The sequence below is a fragment of the Phytophthora ramorum genome (assembly GCF_020800215.1).
Source record: "Phytophthora ramorum isolate Pr-102 chromosome Unknown Phyram_PR-102_s0007, whole genome shotgun sequence".
Classification (NCBI taxonomy): domain Eukaryota; phylum Oomycota; class Peronosporomycetes; order Peronosporales; family Peronosporaceae; genus Phytophthora; species Phytophthora ramorum.
In genome coordinates, this window is record NW_027150653.1 from 777218 (window position 1) to 796375 (window position 19158).

The window sequence follows — 19158 nt, forward strand, 5'->3', positions numbered from 1 at the left end:
TACCAATGTCACCGACAGGCTTCGTGTTCTCGAGCGTTCTCCAACGTCACCACTGGCAGGCGTTGCCGTAGTGTGCACTCCAATCCAGACTCTCGATTCGAGAGACTCCGTCGCCACGGTAGAGCTCATTTTTCAATTTCCTCAGTACAAGTCTCGTGAGTCCCTCTCTCTACCTTCTCCACTTCACCTTGCAAGATGTCACCCGGCGCCTACCAGAAGAACGACGGAGACTACGTCGAGTTGGAAGCCAACGACGGACTCTCCACAGTTGTGAGTTCTCACGCCCAGGTGGAGGACGTGTCGTACGCCCCGTACCAAGTCAAGAGCCCATTCGCCAAGCAGTTGATGGCCGAATTCCTCGCCACCTTCGTCTGCGTGGTCTTCGGACTGGCTTGCACGGCGCAAGTCACCCTGAGCGAGGGCAGTGCCGGCAGCTTCGTGACCGTCGCTCTGGCGTGGGGCTTTGCCTACTTCCTCGGCATCTCGGTCGGCGGTGGCGTCTCCGGCGCCCACCTCAACCCGACCATCACTGTGGCGCTCGCCGTCATTCAAATGTTCCCGTGGAAGAAGGTCCCGATCTACATCCTCGTGCAGACCGTTGCCGCCTACGTGTCGGCTCTCGTGGTCTACATCCTCTATCGCCCGTTGCTCAACGAGGTGGACCCCGACCGCACCACGAGCCACGCCATTTTCGCCACGTACCCGCACGCGAACGTGGGCAACTTCACGTGCTTCCTGACCGAGTTCTTTGCTGCTGCGGTGCTGATCCTCGGTCTCTTGGCGCTCCTGGATCAGCACAATCGCCCCATCGGCCGCCGCGCCGTTCCGGCCGCTGTCGGTGTTCTCGTGAGCGCGATCGCCATGGGTTTCGCCGTGAACACGGGTCTGGCCATCAACGCCGCTCGCGACCTCGGGCCTCGCCTCCTCATGCTCACCATGGGCTGGGGCTCACACGTCTTCTCGTTGAACCACTACTACTTCTGGGTCCCGCTCGTGGCCCCCATTCTGGGTGGCGCCGTCGGCGGCATCGCGTACGAAGGCATGGTCGGCTACCACCACGTCGGCCGGTCTCGCGGACCGTACCCGGAGTATCGTTTCTAGGCGTCGCTAAGATGGTGTTTGCTGCCGATTGTTGCAGCTAGGCAACGAAAGCGAACGACTATCCATACCGTTTATGCAATTGCTGATCTTCTTCTTTCAAAATAGTTCGCTCGTGTTTCTTCAGCCACAAACGTAGCGTACTATATGAAGTGTATTATCTCTTCTGGTGGTTGATGTATCGGATCGCGAGTAGCGACAGCACGCGGAAGACAACGAGGAACACGAAGACGCACCCGAAGTTGGTCCAGATTTCGTCGTGCTTCATGTTGAAGACTTCCTCCACGTAACCTTTGACGGTCGTGTGGCCGATGGACAACGGCGTGCCCTCCAACGGCTGGCATCCGAGCTCCGGCCCAACGTTGATGTAGGACTGGGTGGCTTCGTTGTACGTGGGCTCCACGGGGCAGTCACCGAACAGGAGAGAAACCAAGATCGATAACGTGTAGCGGTGAGGAGTGATGTGGTAAAGCCACTGGTACCCGGCTGGGATGGAGCCGGCCGGCGGATTGAACCCGGAGAACAACAAGAATGTAGCGTTGACAAGAACACCCACGATCGCGGCGACCTCCACGCTGGGCAGCGCGTACACGAGCAGCTGGCCCAGATACGTTTGCATGAGCACGAACAGCGAGAGGTTGATCCAGTAGAGCACGCCGGTGAAGAACGACGTGAAGCCTATCAACGGGTAGAAGATGATCGTGAACAGGAAGCCGCTGAAGAACACGTACGGGATTTCCGCTACGGTGGCGCCGACAAAATACCAGAGCGCGTTGTAAGTCTGTGAGGCCCGTTCGCGATAGTAAGGCGCACGCTCATGGGCCGTGAACGGTAGCGCTCCCACGTACGCAGCGATGCCATTGTACTGCGTTGTCATGAAGATGACGCCCACAGCAGCGTTGAGACCTTGGTACGTCGTGTACTCCCCGGTCACCAGCACCAGACCGAACGCCGAACCCAAACCAACCGCTACAACAAAGCGGGTCAAGTTGTACGATGGGGTTCGCCAGTACATTGTCGTAAAGCGCCCCACCAGCACACGGAGCTGTGTTGCAGACGTCGCAGCTCGCTTGTTGCTGAAGATGAGCTCTCCAAGTTGACCAGGTGCTGGGACTGAAACACCAGGCTGGTTCAAACCACCGATAAGAGCCTGCTGCTCAGTACTTTCGCGAAAGTGCTGGACAAAGTTGACGGTCGCTGCTAGATTTGTTGTAGATTCAGCAGCAGCCACACCCGCACCAATGCATTCCAACATCCACGTCGCCGGGTTCTGACCTTCCGGTAGTCGCGGAACCTCCGAAATGGCCTCCAAGTAGTCGATCAGGTGACTGCACTCGCGATGATCTGGCTCAGCGTTCTCCAGCTCGCCGAAGAACACCATCTCACCACCGCGCTTTAGCAGCAGTAAACTGTCAAACAGGAAGAAGACGTCGGACGAAGGCTGGTGGATCGTGCACACGATGGTGCGGCCGCTGTCCGCCACCTTACGCACGCCGTCCATAATGACCTTGGCTGAGTGTGCGTCCAAGCCGCTTGTAGGTTCATCCAGGAACAGCACACTGGGTTGCGCCGCAAGCTCCACACCGATGGTCAGACGCTTCATTTGCTCTTGTGAGCGTCCTCGGATGATCTGGTCGGCGATGGCACGCATGTCCAGTAGATCGAGACACTCTTCGACAGACGCGTGTTTTGACCGTTCCGACACGCTGCTGTCTTGGCGGAGGAAAGCGCTGAACGTGAGCGCCTCTCGGATCGTCGATGACTCGGAGTGGATGTCCATTTGTTCACAGTAGCCCGTACAGCGACGAATAGCGAGCTCTGTGGCGGGGTATCCGTTGAGCAGGATTTCGCCGCGGATGGTGCCTCCCGTCTTGCGACCAGCGATGACGTCCATGAGTGTGGTCTTGCCAGCACCGGACGAACCCATGAGTGCTGTCATAGTTCCTGGTAGTGCGTAGCCGCTGATTCCCTTGAGCAAGTCGATGGACTCGTGCTTGCTTTTTGGGCTGGGAACGGAATACCATAGGTCCTTGAACGCCAAAGCGACGGGTACGAACATTTTTTCTTGGTCGTTGTGGAGGTTTAGGACGACAACGTCGGCTGAGCTTTCTTCCGGTGAGAATGCGTCGGACGCAGCTCTAGGAGTCGAGGCCAGCGCATAGCTTACTCCGCCATCAGAGTGTTGCTCGTCCATGCCATCCAGCTCATCGTTGTCGACAATGCTCGTAACTACAGCCACGGCCGCGACTGCAGCATCGTAGCGCTTATGCTCGAGCACGTAGCTTCCGAAAGCCATCAAGAAGACGTACGCAAAGAGCAGGAACGCCACTCCGGACCACACCCACGCCTTATCCGACGGCACGTCGTACTGCGAGAGCGAATACTCTCCCATGGTCATGTTGAACGAAGAGCAGTAGTCTTCACCGCCATACACACAAACGTCAAAGATCGGTGAGCGATACTGGTTCACGGCCACGGAGCGCAGACACCAGGCGATGGGGTTGATCCAATAGATCCACACGAGGAAGTCCGGAATCCGGCCCATGGGAACCACAAAGCCGGCGAACACGACGAAGAAGACGATGGAGAAGGTGGACATGGGCTTGGCGATGTTGAAATTGGGCGACATGGCCGTCACACAAAAGAACCACGCACAGAAGACCATGTTGGTCAATATCATGGCCAGCAGGAAGAAGAGGAAGTAGCTCGCCTCCGCAATGAAGCCACACATCCAGTACACCAACGACCCGAAGACGACACATTCGCCCACAGCCGTCGGGATAAGCGCCACCGAGCAGCCGATAGCAAACGACGCCGTTCGGTACAAGTTGGCGCGCCGCTGCTTGTAGTAAATCTCGCGTGCCGCAATGAAGGATGGAATCTGGGACGCCTGGCCTAATTGCAGGAACATGGTGCCTTGAAACAGCACACCCAGCGATACTTGCACGTTGGCCGGGTCGACCTGGTAAAAGGTACTCGCGTAGACCAGCCCCATGAAGACCACCATGAAAGCGCGCACACGGATGAACGCAGTGTTGCGGAGCGCAATCGTAGTCTGCCGGCGAGTCAGAGTCCAGGCGCTCGACCAGAAAGACTGCCTGAACTCGGGCATCTTGTCAATGTGTTCCTTCGCATCCTCTGCACGCTCGATACTCAGAGGTGCCTCTAAAGCACGCATCGTCTCGTGGTGGGAATGCGATTGCTGGAAAAGCTCAGCAAACTCACTCGCGAGACGCGGAGTCAGACACTGCAGCGATGGGTGGCTCCCTGCTTTCCTGATCTCGTACTTGTGTTGCTCGTCCGTGCCCAGATCCAACAGGTAGTCGGCGACATCGCGGTCTGGCGGGCAGGCAAAGCCCAGGCTCTCGAAGTACGGCAACACCTGCTCACGTGGCCCATGGTACATCACCTCGCCGTCGTTCAACAGCATGATGTTGTCGAAGAGCTCGAACACCTCCGGCGCGGGCTGCAACAGCGCGATCACCACCGTTTTGTGGAGTTTCTTGGCGATGTCGCGCTGTGTAGCAACGATGTCAAATGTGGCGGCACTGTCGAGGCCTGTACTGATCTCGTCCATGAACGTCGCGTACTTCATGCCAAACTCCGTCTCGCCCGTGGTCACTCGTCGGCGCTCGCCACCAGACACACCACGTCGCAGTTCATCGCCAAGAACGGTGTCTCTGCAGTTTTGTAGACCGAACTGCTCTGTGATCACTTCTGGGTAGTGCTCATTCAGCGCTTGCACTGTCCGTTGCGCGGCTTTGTTTTCTCCGGTTGAGCCTCGCGACAGAAGACCCTCATCCGCTCTGAACGCCAGCTCTTCTGGACAACAAGTGTGGGCAAACGCGAGTGTCTCCTTCACTGAAAAGGCTGCGAAGTGCTTGTCGCGCTGCGGCACGTAGGCTGCAAGCTGCGGGAGTCGTGTGAGTAGCTCCTGCTGGGATCGGCCGTTGTACGTCAGCTCACCTTCCACGCGGATGTTCTTCTCCAGGGGAAACTGTCCGCTGAGCAGCTTCAGAAGCGACGACTTGCCCGATCCTGGCTGACCCAGCAACAGCGTGATCGTGCCAGGTTCGAAGACTGCACTCACGCGGTAGAGGATATGACGCTGGGTTACATTCCTGTTGGCCGTGAACTTCTGCACGCAGTGCTTGACGCTGTTGTAGATGGTGGGCAGCTCGGACTTGACGTTCGCAGACCGCTGGACAACAGACACCTCGGCGACCAGCGAGACTTCCTTGCATCGCACCTCCATCTGCGGGAGGCTGCGTCCCATTGCCGACTCGACCTTCGTGACGACAAAGTCGTGGAAGACGGCAGAGCCTTGCGCCATGAGCGCCTGGCCGGACTCGAGGCCTAGCTTGGGTGCAGCTTGACTGGTAGTATACCCGTTGTCGCTGCAGGTCGGCACGGTCATTGGTATCGTGGAATCTCCCAAGAATTTACTGTTCGCTCGTGGTCATCCGTCTTGCCAGCGGCGAATTTGGTTGTGAGCTCTGATCTGCCAGCGTCGCAGGGCGAGTAAGCAGATTAAAATGTCGTGCAAAGTGGAAGCAACACGCTGCGCAATCGACTGGAGTAGCGTGGCGTGTCATTACCACGACAACCGAGCACTATGTGACCGAGGATCCCATGGAGAAATATCGCGTGGCGGTCGGCAACAAGCTCCTGTGCGCTGCAATTGCATGGTACGTGTACGTTCATTTGCGGCGAGCACGTTGACAAGGCGCCAAGCAGACCAACTTCAAAGTAAACCAAGCACCATTTTCCTGTGACAGACCTCCTCGTGCTCGAAAAGAATACACGGTCGTCAGCTGTGTATTATTTGTCGAGTAGCTCGATTGATCGGCCGATGCGGAAGTCGAAGTCTCGGTCACTCTCGCTGCATTAACACCGCTGGTGCGAAATGACTCGTGCTGTTAAATGGCACATACCTTCACCATCCTGAAGGCGCTGTGCATCAGAAAAGTGCACTTCCTAGCTGCTGTGCGGCAAAGCCTGTGCCATTGTTGACAGCGATTGCCCGAGCACCGATTCTTAGCTTGCTTCCCCGGGTCGCGGAGGCCATGACATGCAGGGCTCTTCGCTTCATCGCAGTCGTGTTACCAGTGGTAACTTATCACCGAAACGGATCACTAACCGGTCGGTGCTCCATAAATCGCAATGGCATGTTGCTAGTAATACGCCAAACTTAACTCAAGGCGCGAGCCGAGTCAACACGGCCACAAAGAGGACGAACGTCTGCACCCGACGCAATGTAAAAACATAAATCTATTGAACTTGTACGGCGTCATGGCCTAGCTAGAACTATGAGCCCCGAAGCCTAAAATCGGTACTCCGGGTACGGGCCACGAGATCGGCCGACGTGGTGGTAGCCGACCATGGCCTCGTACACGAACGCACCAGCAGCCCCGCCCATGATCGGGGCCACGAGCGGAATCCAGAAGTAGTAGTGGTTCAACGTGAAAACCCGAGTACCCCAGCCAGCGGTGAGCATGAAGAGACGAGGGCCGAGGTCACGGGCAGCATTGGCAGCCAGACCCGTGTTCATGGCGAAACCCATGGCGATCGCGCTCACGAGCACGCCAATGGCAGGAGGGACCGCGTGGCGGCCGATCGGGCGATTGTGCTGGTCCAGGAGCGCCAGGATGCCGAGGATGAGCAGCGCCGCGGCGAGGAACTCGGTCAGGAAGCACGTGAAGTTGCCCACGTTTTCATGCGGGAACGTGGCGAAGACGGTGTGCGTCGTGGTGCGGTCGGGGTCCACCTCGTTAAACAGGGGGCGATACAGGATGTACACCACGAGAGCTGACACGTAGGCAGCAATGGTCTGCACGAGGATGTAGAACGGAACCTTCTTCCACGGCAGCAGCTTGAGCAGAGCGAGCGTCACGCTCACCGTCGGGTTGAGGTGGGCACCGGACACGCCGCCGCCAATTGAGATACCGAGGAAGTAGGCGAAACCCCAGGCCAACGCGATGGTCACGAAGCTGCCGGCGCTGCCTCCGCTAAGGGTGACTTGGGCCATACAGGAGAGGCCGAAGAGCATGCAGATGAAGGTGGCGAGGAACTCGGCCATCATTTCCTTGGCGAATTGACTCTTGACTTGGTACGGAGCGAGGGCGACGTCGTCCACGTGGGCATGAGAGCTCCTCGTCGTGGAGTGGCCGTCATGGGCTTCCAGGTCGACGTATCCCAGCTCGCGCTTCTCGTTGAAGGTGGCCGAAGGCATCTTGCAGTTGCAGCGACGAAGACGAGGAGGAGGAGAGACTTGTGCCGAGGAAATTGAAAAGTGAATTCTATCGGAGCGGCCGAGAGCGGACCGGGTCGATGGTGGCCATGTTGAGTGGCATTGGTACGCAGCACGTCAAAAGGTGAGCAGGGCCGACCGCTGGTTGGAACGCAAGCTGAAGGCTGTCTATCCACAGCAAGCGCACCAAGCAGACGTCCAAGTCGCCTTTTATGCGTGTGCGAGGACAAAGCGGAGACGCTAGCATAGCAGCGATCGGCCTCAAGTCCGCGTTGATGGATGCACCAAGCAGAATTCTGACTAAAATCGCGGAGCAAGCATGTCCAAGTCGCAACTGTATATACGTCGGCAGGCCGCGCGGGTTCTCGTCCGACAGCCTGGCGGCCGCTAGCAAGCCAATCGCCTCCCGTCCAGCTTCGCGTTCAGACGCTGCAAATCAAACAGAAAGCTGAAACATGCTGCTGTCTCTGCTGGACAGTTTGTCTGTGGATCGGCGGCAGGCGCTGCATGTCTTGCCGCCAAGACTTTCGAGTTGGCGCTCGAATTCATCACGCATCGACAAGCATTCGAGTCGGATCCGGTCATTCCGGTCTTGCATCCGTTTTGACGATGGTGACGAGCTAATTTGCATGACGAAGCCCCCGTCGCCACCAATTGGCGTCAAAAGAGACGAGGCTGACCAAGATCGTCCTGATAACCACCCCATCGACCGAGATAAAGCGCTGGTACAGCCAGGTGAAGGCAGCATCTGTACTTTGCGTTTTTGTGCTAACGAGAGAAAGCGTTGACTTTTACCAAGCAGCGACCACGTAACGCGCAACTGGGCGATGCAGGACGTGCGCTCCACACCTCTACTTCGTCGAAGTGTCGTCCGAGCTTTCGGCCTCGGGCAACAACTCCCGGTTTATCGCCCGTAGCTCCTCCACCGTTTCCTGGTAAGAAGCGAGGCAGGAAGATTGGTTTTAGTCTACAGTTGAAGTCCAAACAGCCTCGCTGAGAGGAAAAGGTGCAAACTCACCATATTCTTCTCCACCATGTGAACGAGCACACGCTGGTGATGTTTCTCCAGATCCACGAAGAAGACCTTCTTAATCGACACCGCCGCAAACGCGAAAATCGGGTAGAAACGGTGACCCCACAGCAGATACTCGCGCGGGGTCGTGAACGGAGATATCTCCTTGATCACCGGGTCGTAGCGGGTAAGTCGAACAGTGATTTCAATGCACAGAAGCTGCCAAGCATTACAATCGGAATAAAAATCAAAAACCACCAAGTAAAACGCAATACTGGAGTGTCCACGTACGCCCATGAGTCCCACGAAAGCCAGCTTGCTCCCAGCGCTAGCCGCCTTGGGCGTCGTGATAGCGTAGCTACTCGGACAATTCAAAAGCAGCAGCACAAGTCAGTTGCCAAATATACGGATGCCACCGAACCAAAACGCCGGTTTGCCGACCCATCCTCGCTTGCCACGTACATGATGGCGATCCAGAGCACGTAAAATAGTCCGACGTTGATGAGCGTCTCGCTCAGCGTCATTTCTTCCTGCCCAGGTCCCCAGAAGTCGTACAGATAGCGCGACTTATCATTGTAGAGATTCTGTCCATCGAATATACAAATGAGACGCAAGCAAAAACAGTGTTAGCCGGTTTGGCCCGATCCCAACCAGGTTCTTGCCCATCTGAGCCACCCCGTCAACGTACGTCGTAGGCCGAGTCGATCTTCTTCCAGGCGTCCGGCGACATGTTGCCACTCTGGAAATGCTTCCGGAAGAAGGCGTACTTCTGAGACCACTGGTATGTGCTCTCCTGACGACTCATCTGATAAATATACCCCACACATTAATTAATCGCTGAACAGTATCACTGCGTCAACTGCTTCACTTTACCGACAGCAGCTTGTAGACGTTGCTCTCTTCTGGCCAATACCACTACAGTCATACAGTCAGTGAGCGATACCCACAATTGGCATTGCGTAGACTACAGTGAAACCACATGCTTCTTACAATTGGAGCGAGCACCGCGAGCGCAGGCGCCGCCAGCGACAGCAAATAGACCTGCAGGGGCGTCGTGTTCTTGCCTCGGTACAGCAGCAGACGCGACGCCAAAGCCGTCACGGGCGCCACGACCAGCAGGCAGTAGGCGGCGGCATGCGAGTCCCGCAGCGCATCCGGGTACAGCCGGAAGAGCTCCGGCGGTGACGCGTCCATTTGGATAATGCGGTATGATGGGCGTCAGAAATGTGCTCTAATGCCTTATAACTGTAGTCACATTGGTTCATAACTTGATTTTGTAAGATCAACTCGACAGCTGTAAATGCTCTACATATGAAGGTTCAGTAAATGCTCTAATATCCGATGTTGGTTTTGTACTCAGCAACTGTCAATGCTCTCCATATGTAGCTTTCAAATGTACATGTAGTGTGGTGCACTTCACGCAAGGGGGAGGAGAGAGAGTCGCCAAGTGTATCAAGGGGACGATGGCCGTCGAGCAGAAGCAGCGTTTTAGAGAGAAGGTCGCCAAGTGTATCAAGGGGGCGATGGCCGACAAGCAGCAAAAGCAGCGCTCTGTAGCGGGCGTGTTCCTGTACGTGCCTAACCTCATCGGCTACACGCGTGTGCTGCTGTCGCTCTACAGTCTGGCGGTGGCGCTCACGGACTACAAGACCAGCGTGTTGTGCTACGCGCTGAGCTTCACGTGCGACTACTTCGACGGCTTCTTCGCGCGGCTCTGCGACCAATGTACGTTGCCCTACCTGATCGTTCTACCTTTGTGGTAGACCCCTGCTGACTGTTCTACCAATTTGACGTGTAGGCTCGTCGTTTGGCGCTGTGCTGGACATGGTGACGGACCGTTGCTCGACAGCAGGGCTGCTCGTGGTGCTGTCCCACCTGTACCCGCAGTACATGGTAGTGTTCATGTACCTGCTCATCCTCGACTTCTCTAGCCACTGGTACCACATGTACTCGAGCCGCGGCCACCACAAGCTCGTGCCGGCTGAGCGCAACTTTGTGCTGCGCTTCTACTACGGCTGCTACCCCTTCTTCGGCTACTGCTGCGTCGGCGCCGAGCTCTTCTACATCCTGCTCTACGTGCTGCACTTTAATCCGACGCTGCTGATCCCGTACATCAACGTCCCAGTCATGAAGGTGCGTTGCTGGCTTTGTTGCCGCTTGCTTCTGATGAGAGGTTGACCCATTGTCCTGTGGTGGCTTTTAGCTCTGCTACTACGTGTGCTTCCCGGCCTGCGTGTGCAAGAACATCTGCAACGTGGCTCAGCTCTGCAGTGCCGCCCACTCCATCGCGTCGGAGGACGTGGCACTCGCCAACAAGTCCAAGTAACCAGGAGATCGGTTTTCAGCAGACGAATAGTATCCTGCCCCATCCGGCTGAGAGAAATATGAGGTAGAGATGCAAAAAGGTATTGAGGTCCTATATGCTCACGCAGTCTCCTGCTCTGCCTCCCGCGGGTACAAGATATCGTAGTGTCCCGGCCGGTACAGCAGTGTAATGGCCACGGGCTCCTCTGTGCCCGAGCACACGTAGCTCTGCAGCTCCTCTCCCGGTCCAGCACTTCCATCCAGATACTCGATCTTCACGCCCACCTGCAGCGCTTCCGTCAACGCCGCAATCTGCGGCTGATCGCACTCCTTCCCCATGGGCTCCACCTACAGCAGCACAAATAAGTCCCCACTCTCACCTCTTCATCAACCAGCTATCTCTCACCTCTGCAGCACAGAACTGAGCCACCGTCTGTCCAGGATACAAGCCGTCGATAAAAGGCTGGTACGTCTCTGCGTTCTTCTTCATGTACCCAGCCGTCAGCAGCCGCATGTACCAGACCAGGTACTCGGCCTCTCCGCCCTCCGTCTGGAAGTCCTGCACCAGCTCGGCGTGGGAGCGGCTCTCCATGGCTGCCAAGTAGTCCACGAACGTCTCCCAGAAGGCGTCGATGGCCACGTCGCTGTAGCCAATGGCCACGAGCTCGCTCTTGCTTTGCTGGATCGTGCGCTGGATGCGGTCCCGCAGCGCCTCGTTGCCCGCAGACGGCAGCAGTCGCTCGCACAGCGCGAAGATGAAGCCCCGGAAGAAGCAGTTGCCGTCCCCGCGCACGCGCCGCAGCGCCTCGTAGCGCCCGTTGAGCGACTCGATGCCGTGCATAAAGTTGGCGTTCGCGTTGCCCACGTACTCGGCCTTGAGGCACAGCGCCGACATGCGGTCCGAGAGCAAGGGGCCCACGGCCCAGTCCGGCTCACTCGCCTGCTCGCTGTCCTCCATGCTACAATATCAATAGTGACGGCGGGTTTTATAAAGAAGACCTGGGAGATACGATAAATTACGTGGTCTTTATTGGATGTGATTGGTTTTGTCCCATTGTTTGGCAGAAGATACCACTCTAACTTCAACTTGAAAGGCGTCAAAACCCAAAAGGCTGGGTGGTCCAGGATGCAAAAAGGTAACTACGAAAAATCGATTAAGAGGTGAGCCAGTCCACATCACTAGGCGAATTGTCGTCTTGCTCGAGGATAAAATCGCTGGAGAACTGGGCCAATAGGGACTGGTGGCTCTGAGTTATGCGGCGATCAGTAGTGGGTTGTTGGAGATTTGGGCGGTCTTGGGCAGCACGGTCTTCCCATTCCTGAAAACTAAAGTCGCTCCAAAGCAGTGGGTCTTTCAGAAGTTCTGGCTGTGCGTACTCGACGAGTTCTTGGATACTGGCGAGCGGCCAACTGAGTGCCTGGAGAAGACGAGCCATACGAGTCACTGTAGCCTCTGTCTGGTCATCGTTCATCGAAGTGTGGGCCCGGAGTCTCCTTTTGAATGCGGGAAAGTAGCTGTCGAGAAGACTGTGCATGTTCATGAGACACATACCCATGAGCTCGCAGTCAACGTCGGCTTTAGAATGGCTGGGATCGTACGAGCTTGTGGTCGCTGATGACTGAGATATGGTGAGGAGCACTTCTTCGTATTTGTGTCGGCATTCCGCTGTGTTCTCGGTCTCGGCTGCAAATGGACGAAGCAGACTGTCGGTGCTACTGCTGCGAGTTCGCATTTCACCGCGCTCGCTACCAAAATTGCTCCAATGCTTTGAGAATCCTACGATGTGGCAAGCGACGTCGTACAATATCTGCTGCTGCTTGAGCGACGGGGAAAATTTGGGCACGCAATCCTGCGGGAACATCAGTGCTGGACCAAGAAAGTGGTTGAAGAAGACCAGATGCATCGCGTCCAGCTCCAATTCGCGCGGTTTCTCGTCCTCATCGGCTGTCTGAAACAACTTGACGCACGCGCGACTCAGAATGACAATTTCAGCCGGAAGAGCGTCCACGTGCTTGGCTAGTCTGTCCAGTAGATTGTGGAGCTCCGAGATGGTGTCTCCCAGATAACAGCCTTTTGTGCCATCGTTCGGAGAGACCACAGCTGACATCCATTCGCTCCCCACGAGACGACAAAAGCACGCCAACGCCTTACTAGCCGTACTAGATCGACTCAAAAATCCCTGTCGCTGGAAAAACAATTGGCTTGTTCCCGTGGTGCCAATTCCTTCCGAATATTCGATCGCCATGAGTTGAAAAACAAATCGAGTTCCTTGCCGCTCACTTTCTAGAAGGGGCAAGAGACTTCGTAAAACAAAAGCCTGCCTCAAAAAGTCTGTTTGGCTTTGGTGGCTGGTGGGTGTAACACAACTCTCCAGCAAGGATATGCTAGCTAGCAAGTTTGGCTCCAGCAGTATATCTGCAAGACTCATGAGCAGCACCGAGTACTCATGGTCGTTCTGGGCAACTTGAGTCTGAAAAATCTGCTGCTCTTGTTCAAACTTCTCGCGCCGTTTCTTACGGGCCTTGCTGCAACAGCAGCAACAAAACCCAGTCGACAAACACGACGCATAGGAAAGCACAAGCCAGCCCGCTATCAGAACGAAAATAGTCGACACGAATTGTTCCAGCTTGGAATTCATCACCGAAAACAAGCCCCCACTGGAGATGGTAGAACTCTGACTAGCAGCCAGAAAATTGATCGTGAAGGTGGTTTCAGTTTGCAATGCAGCGCCGACACGCTTCACCCACAAAGTAAACTCGGCCGTGTGTTCAATGCCAGGAGAAAAACCTGATAAATCGCGGTATGCAAGCGCAGAGAGTGCCGTGGTCAATGCGCTTTTCGTTCCTGTCACTTGAATGTGTGAGGCGTCATAGAGTTGCGACGTGATGGAGAGTTGTAGCTCAGAATCACGACTGCTGGCTGAGCTGACATCTGAGCTAGCTCCATGAGTGCTTTTGACAAGTGTGCAAGGGCGTTGAAGCGGACAGTCGGTCAGAATATCGTCGTCTGTGATGGCAAAACCAAATTCAAACTCTGACGTGCTGTCTGCAGCCTCAAGGTTCACTTGGTACAACTCGTCGGAATGGATACTATCGGGGTCTTCAAATGCCACAGGAGTGGATACGATGTCAGTGTTTGGTGTCACATTTGCAGTAAAACTGAACGGCGGAAACACGACAAGAGCATCCGGTACGTTGACAACTTCCAACGTCACTCGTCGCGCGACAGAGCCACTGATATAACGTGCGGTGGGTGAGTTTTCATTCACAGCAAAAGAAGCGTTTGCTGGTTGTGTGGAATTGAGAACCTCGTACTCGAAGAAGTCGACGTCGTGGGCTTGTTGAACGGCAGGTTGTGTGTCCGTATTGAAGTAATCGAGTTCGGGCATGTAGACAACTCGACCAAACTGATCTGTCACAATTGTATTGGCAGCCGTGATGCGACTTCCGATGAACGCAAGGGACACATTCACACCCACCTCGTCAACAGTACTTCCCCCACTCCTACTGGGCCCATTGAACTGAAAAAGTGTTCCATGCTGAGGAAGAATCGAGACTTTAAAGTGGGTTCTGGAGTTGAAAAGTGCTGCTAGAGGGTCCATGGTGCCAATATGGATAATTTGACAAGAGTCTTCGTCCAGTCTAACGCTTGTCAGCACATTTTCACTTACAGAGTCATTCACACCATCCACCAACACAAACTTGACCACGGCGACATCAGAGAAGACGCCAGGATCCCCATCCGACAACTGGTACGAAAGCTCATCGACGACAAGTGAAGCGTTTCCATTCTTACCCTGTCCCCATCCACGATAAACATACATCAAGCTGGTCGAATGAGTCGCGTTTGTGGCATCCGTGCTGTTTCGGTAGATTCGAGATGATTCCAGAGACAAACGGTTGTTCCTATCGTACTGCAACGTGCCACAACGTTTGTTGCAGTCAAACAATTTGCCAAAATGGGGCATTTGTACAATCTTCAGTAATTGGCGGTTCGTTGTGACGACTGTTGTGTTCGAGAAAGTAAATTTCGACAACAAATCGTCTGCCTCACTAGCTCCAGTGCTTGGTGTTGCCGTTACAGGAGCCCCATCGATGTCGTCGCCAGTAAGATTCAAGCAAACTGGAATACCGATCCCAACACGAACTTCCAACTCAAATATTCGAGGTCGCGGGGCGTCGTTCACAGGAGCCACGAAGATGTCAAATGCCACTTCTTCACTTTTGTTGACGACTCGCATCGACAAGCTATCGGAAATTCCAAAACTGACGGTGGCATACGGCTTCAATCTTCTGGAGAAGGCCACTGGGTTCGGCAGCGGCAGATTCTCGTTGTTTTGATCAGGCTCAGGTCTGAAAAATATGCTGCGCTGGTATTCCACTGGAAGCTCTCGAAAAGCGTCCTTACTGTCGGATGTTACAATAGTTTTGTTGGGAAACAACAGAAGCTGCCCAAACTCGGGTAGGCCGCGGAGTTCCAGGCGCAAGTCGTCAAACACTCCATGAAGCGTTGTGAGATTCAGTAGAACAAGCGAATCCTCGGGAATTCGCACAGTTTGCTGCCTGGATGGAAACTGGCGGGACGGCAGCAGCCATTGCCTGGCGATTGAATTCACTTCCTCTTTAGGTACCACACGTTGGTAGATAGCGAAGTGGAATAGGTCGAATGTCGCTCCGTGTGCACCTTGGAACAGTGCAGCTCTGGTGAATTCGTCACCATCCTTGCTGTGTTGGCCAAACGGCGTTAGGAGATCATAGCTCTGACTGCTCGATTCCGGTGAACGCTTCACCACTACGGAACTGCTCGACTTTTGCTGCACCAAGTTGACCAAATAATCGACTAGTTGGTCGCCGTACTGCTCCTTGAAGTCCGCGAGCTTCGAACGGAGATAAGCTAGTGGCGTGTCCTCACTCAACGGAGGGAAAGTGATCCCGAAAATGTGCAGTGATAGCGAATTGTCGCCGAATATCCGCATGGCTTTGGGTAATCGTGGCCCCGTGATACTCCTGAGTTTCTGCTTCAGCGTAGCCCGAAGGCGCTCTGTAGCGTTCAGGCTGCTCGTGTTTCCCAGAGGTTGAATGCTACGAGCCTTGGCCAACCGTTTTCGCTCTCGTGGCGATCTAACATTGCGCGGACTGTTGCCCAAGTACAGTCGGTACCTGCCTTCAACGAGCTTGCTGAGCACCTGAGTGTTGGTTGGGTGCTGCTCGTCGTGCACCTCACAGTCCACTCGCTGCATCGTTTCAGGGTCTGTGTAGCTCACGTAGAAGTCGGTTTTCCACAGACCTCTCTCGCTTGACGGGTCTAACGCGACGAGGATCTGTACGGGTGGAGTGTGCTCGACCGGATCGCGTACAGGAGGTAGCTGGCAGGCTGCTGAGTTGTCCACTGAAAAGAGTCGCTGCTCGTAGCAAGCCTCCACTCCCGCTTCCCCACCTTCCTCGAGAACTGGGAGGAAGTAGATCAGCGCAAGAACTTGATGCTCGTTCACGTCCAAGCGTAACCCAGGGTCCACGCAGTTGTCATACTCGTTTGCAATGGAGACCAGCGTCATGCTGTGGTTGGTCTGCGCGCGTCGTCGTAGCACCAGTTCAAAGGTGACGCCTGACCCGCTCGCCGTGTTGTTGCTCACAGCCGCCATCGTGAAGAAGTCGCGGGCCGAGACTGTGCTGAGCGACGAAAGCTGCACACGCTTGGTGTCGTTGTTCGGGGCCTCAGCCAGACGAACTCCGAGCTGCCAGGACGTGGACGCAGTGTTCAAGCTCGTCACCAGCTCGCTGTCTGGCTGGAGGGCGTCGAATGGGCAACTGTCGTCGGGAACTCGGTTTGACACCATGCCGCCCTTCCCTACAGCAGGATCGTCGAACGTGTAGAGGCACATGGGCCGCCAAGCGGCTCGCTCGTCGAGGAAGTCGTTAACCGCGTGGTTGTCTTCCCAGGGTGATGGCCGAACGCCCCCGCCAGCGACGAAAAGCAGCAGCAGCAAACAAGGGAGTCGCATGGAGAATCTGGACTCGGGTCTACTCGTGTGTGGGTTGAAAAAGCGGCAAACTCTGCCTGTTTCTTATCTCGCATTTTCAAACCGAGCAAGGTTACCGGTTGCTATCCACTGTTTTGCAGACTTATTCGTCGACAGGCTCCGCAGCCAATCGCGTTGCTGCATTGGAGGATCCCGTCTACTAACGTTATCAGTTCGAAGCCTCCGCCGCAAGTCGCTCCAGACGGAGCCGACGCCGAGCGCCAAGTTCCTCCTTGGCTGCGCGGTGCTGGACGACCGCTTCACTACAAACGTGGTGCGTTGTTCTAGGCGTGGAAAACACCTTGTAGACGTCTGATGGGTGTTTTGAGCGCAGGACTTTACGCTCAACTCGGAGGAGCCATAGGCCTTCAGATCGAGGGCGTGCTGTTTAGCAAGGACTTCGTCTCGGTCACCAAGACGGAGGACGAGCGCTGGGGCGTGCGCCGCCTTTATGTTGGTGCAGGGATGATGCTCCTGCTGCTTCTGGTGACAACAGGCTTTGAATGCCGCGATCATCACGGTGAGATCAAAGGCGGAAGCTTTATTGTTGACTGGGGCTGTGGAGCTGATGGAGGTGTTGCTTTTGTGGCGTGCTGTAGGACACGACGATCCTGCCGGAGGATGCCGAGGTGGTGGCTATGACCAAGGAGCCGCTGGAGCAGCGCATCCGCCTCTCGGTGCAGGACGGCGGCGGCAACATTTTCCACCAGGGCGTCGATGAGAAGACAGGAATAATCACGGTCTAGCTCGCGGGCTCCTGTCCGAGCTCCCCCGTGGCGTTCAAGCACGGCGTGGAGGGCATGCTGAAGCACTACACTCCCGAGGCGCGCGGCATCGAGAAGTGGGTAGACGAGGAGGACACCCGCAGCGGCCAAGAGTGCAAATGACTGCTACGCCAAGGAAACCTATCGCCTACATTGCTCCGACGCACCGACTACGAGCACAAAGTTTGCGAGTAAACCAGTCAACCACTCAAGACTCTGCAGCAAATAATATCAATCGATGTGTAACTTAATAGCTGTTGGTGTGTCTGATGTTGCGGCTGAAACGTGCACGAGTCTTGTAGGATTGGGTCGATCTCGGCGTCGTCAAGCAGCAGTGTCCATTCGGCGAGCGAACTCCAGGCACATCAGACGTAGAAAGTCTCGGACGCAAGCGCCGAAGCAAAGTAGGAGAGCAATCAAGTGCACAATCACAGTGGTCGACAGAGAGTCATGAGTCCCTGTCGACCACTGCAAAAGCCCACCGCACTCGCACCTCACGCGAAGCACGCCAGCAGCTACAGCTTGAACGAGGGTAATGAGCCCCGCTCAGCTGAGCCTACTGGCGCACCTCACGCAAGGCCTGCTCGGCCTCGGCACTCCACGTCCAGGAACCTCCATCGTAGAATAGCCACAGAATCGCGCGGGACAGAGAGAGATGAGTCTCTGTCCCGCCAAACTGGAGAGGCCTTGGAGAGCCGACCACGCGAAGAGGCAGAGATGAGTGCCTCCAAGCGGGTCAGTTCCCCACGCCAACCATTCCAGCTTGTCGCCGATCATGATCTTGCCGCAGCAGCCGCCACGCAGCAGTCCACGTCCAGCTTTCGTCAAAGACGACTAAGCTGCCGACGGCCAAGAAAGCTGCGGCGACGACGACGTGGGTGAAAGCGAAGGCGCCAGCCTCTTGGTCTTGGATGCCCAGCCTAACGATTCCTTCTTCGCAGCACTCTTCATGTCCTTGGACTGCTGCTGCGTGTGCGCCGCCAACTCCACAGTCTTGCTTGCCAGCTTCACAGGCGCCGCCGCCGTTCTTGTCGTGCTCTTGGAGCGCACCGTAGTCTCTCCACTCAACTTCAGCTTCTCCAGCCCCACCACAGTCTCCGTCAACTCCACCTCCCGCCTCTTGACACTGCGCGGCTGCGACTGTGTCTGCATTGTCACCTCGACGAGCTGCTTGGTCTCTGTCTTGTCCTCGGCGAGTTTCTTGTTCAGCCTGTCCGTCGTCTCCTTGCTGGACCGGCGGGACTTGGCGATGCCGGCACACAGCTGCTTGATGACGCTGTTGAGCTTCGCAACCTTGCGCTTGGACGTCGTCTTGAGCGTCTCCACCTCGCTCTCGAGCGCCGCGACCTTCTGGGTCAGCGCTTGCTCCCGCTCCTTGGCCAGCTCGTGCACCTCAGCGAGCTTGCGCTCCTGCTCGACTTCCAGCTCGGCCACCTTGGCCACCGGCCAGTGAGTGTGGCCATACTGCTGCGCCAGATACGCCATGTACTCCTCCTCCAACACCTTGTGCTCCACCTCCTTCACGAGCGCCGCGCATGCTGCCTTCCACTGCGCGTGCTCGTCCTGGAGCTTCTTGTACTCGTCTTGTACACCCTTCTTCTCCACCATCCAGAACCACGCCTCGCCCTCCATATCGCTGCGCTCGTGGTGAAGCTCTGCGTGCTCCTCCTGCAGCCTCGAGTGCACGGTCTTCATGTCTGCGTGCTCTTT

The 19158-nt window shown here is 55.9% G+C and overlaps 5 protein-coding genes across 5 annotated transcripts; 2 read left to right on the forward strand and 3 right to left on the reverse strand.

The window, feature by feature from the left end:
• Positions 1-8199: 8199 nt before the first annotated feature.
• Positions 8200-9554, reverse strand: KRP23_8249 (uncharacterized protein; the record flags this gene model as incomplete). Its single annotated transcript, XM_067893666.1, has 7 exons — positions 8200-8280; positions 8367-8579; positions 8652-8718; positions 8823-8944; positions 9049-9165; positions 9234-9275; positions 9351-9554. 7 exons carry the CDS (start codon positions 9552-9554, stop codon positions 8200-8202), a joined length of 846 nt encoding a protein of 281 aa, XP_067743174.1.
• A 269-nt stretch (positions 9555-9823) lies between these two features.
• On the forward strand, positions 9824-10686 carry KRP23_8250 (CDP-diacylglycerol--inositol 3-phosphatidyltransferase; the record flags this gene model as incomplete). The annotated part of the gene is made up of 3 exons (XM_067893668.1): positions 9824-10085; positions 10159-10493; positions 10564-10686. The coding sequence occupies 3 exons, from the start codon at positions 9824-9826 to the stop codon at positions 10684-10686; spliced, it is 720 nt and encodes a 239-aa protein (XP_067743175.1).
• Positions 10687-10784: 98 nt separating this feature from the next.
• On the reverse strand, positions 10785-11622 carry KRP23_8251 (Ubiquitin thioesterase OTUB1; the record flags this gene model as incomplete). Its single annotated transcript, XM_067893669.1, has 2 exons — positions 10785-11012; positions 11071-11622. The coding sequence occupies 2 exons, from the start codon at positions 11620-11622 to the stop codon at positions 10785-10787; spliced, it is 780 nt and encodes a 259-aa protein (XP_067743176.1).
• A 196-nt stretch (positions 11623-11818) lies between these two features.
• KRP23_8252 (uncharacterized protein) lies at positions 11819-16546 on the reverse strand (the record flags this gene model as incomplete). The annotated part of the gene is made up of 1 exon (XM_067893670.1): positions 11819-16546. One exon carries the CDS (start codon positions 16544-16546, stop codon positions 11819-11821), a length of 4728 nt encoding a protein of 1575 aa, XP_067743177.1.
• A 118-nt stretch (positions 16547-16664) lies between these two features.
• Positions 16665-17430, forward strand: KRP23_8253 (NifU-like protein 5, mitochondrial; the record flags this gene model as incomplete). The annotated part of the gene is made up of 5 exons (XM_067893671.1): positions 16665-16699; positions 16786-16958; positions 17019-17122; positions 17181-17204; positions 17284-17430. 5 exons carry the CDS (start codon positions 16665-16667, stop codon positions 17428-17430), a joined length of 483 nt encoding a protein of 160 aa, XP_067743178.1.
• Positions 17431-19158: the final 1728 nt, after the last annotated feature.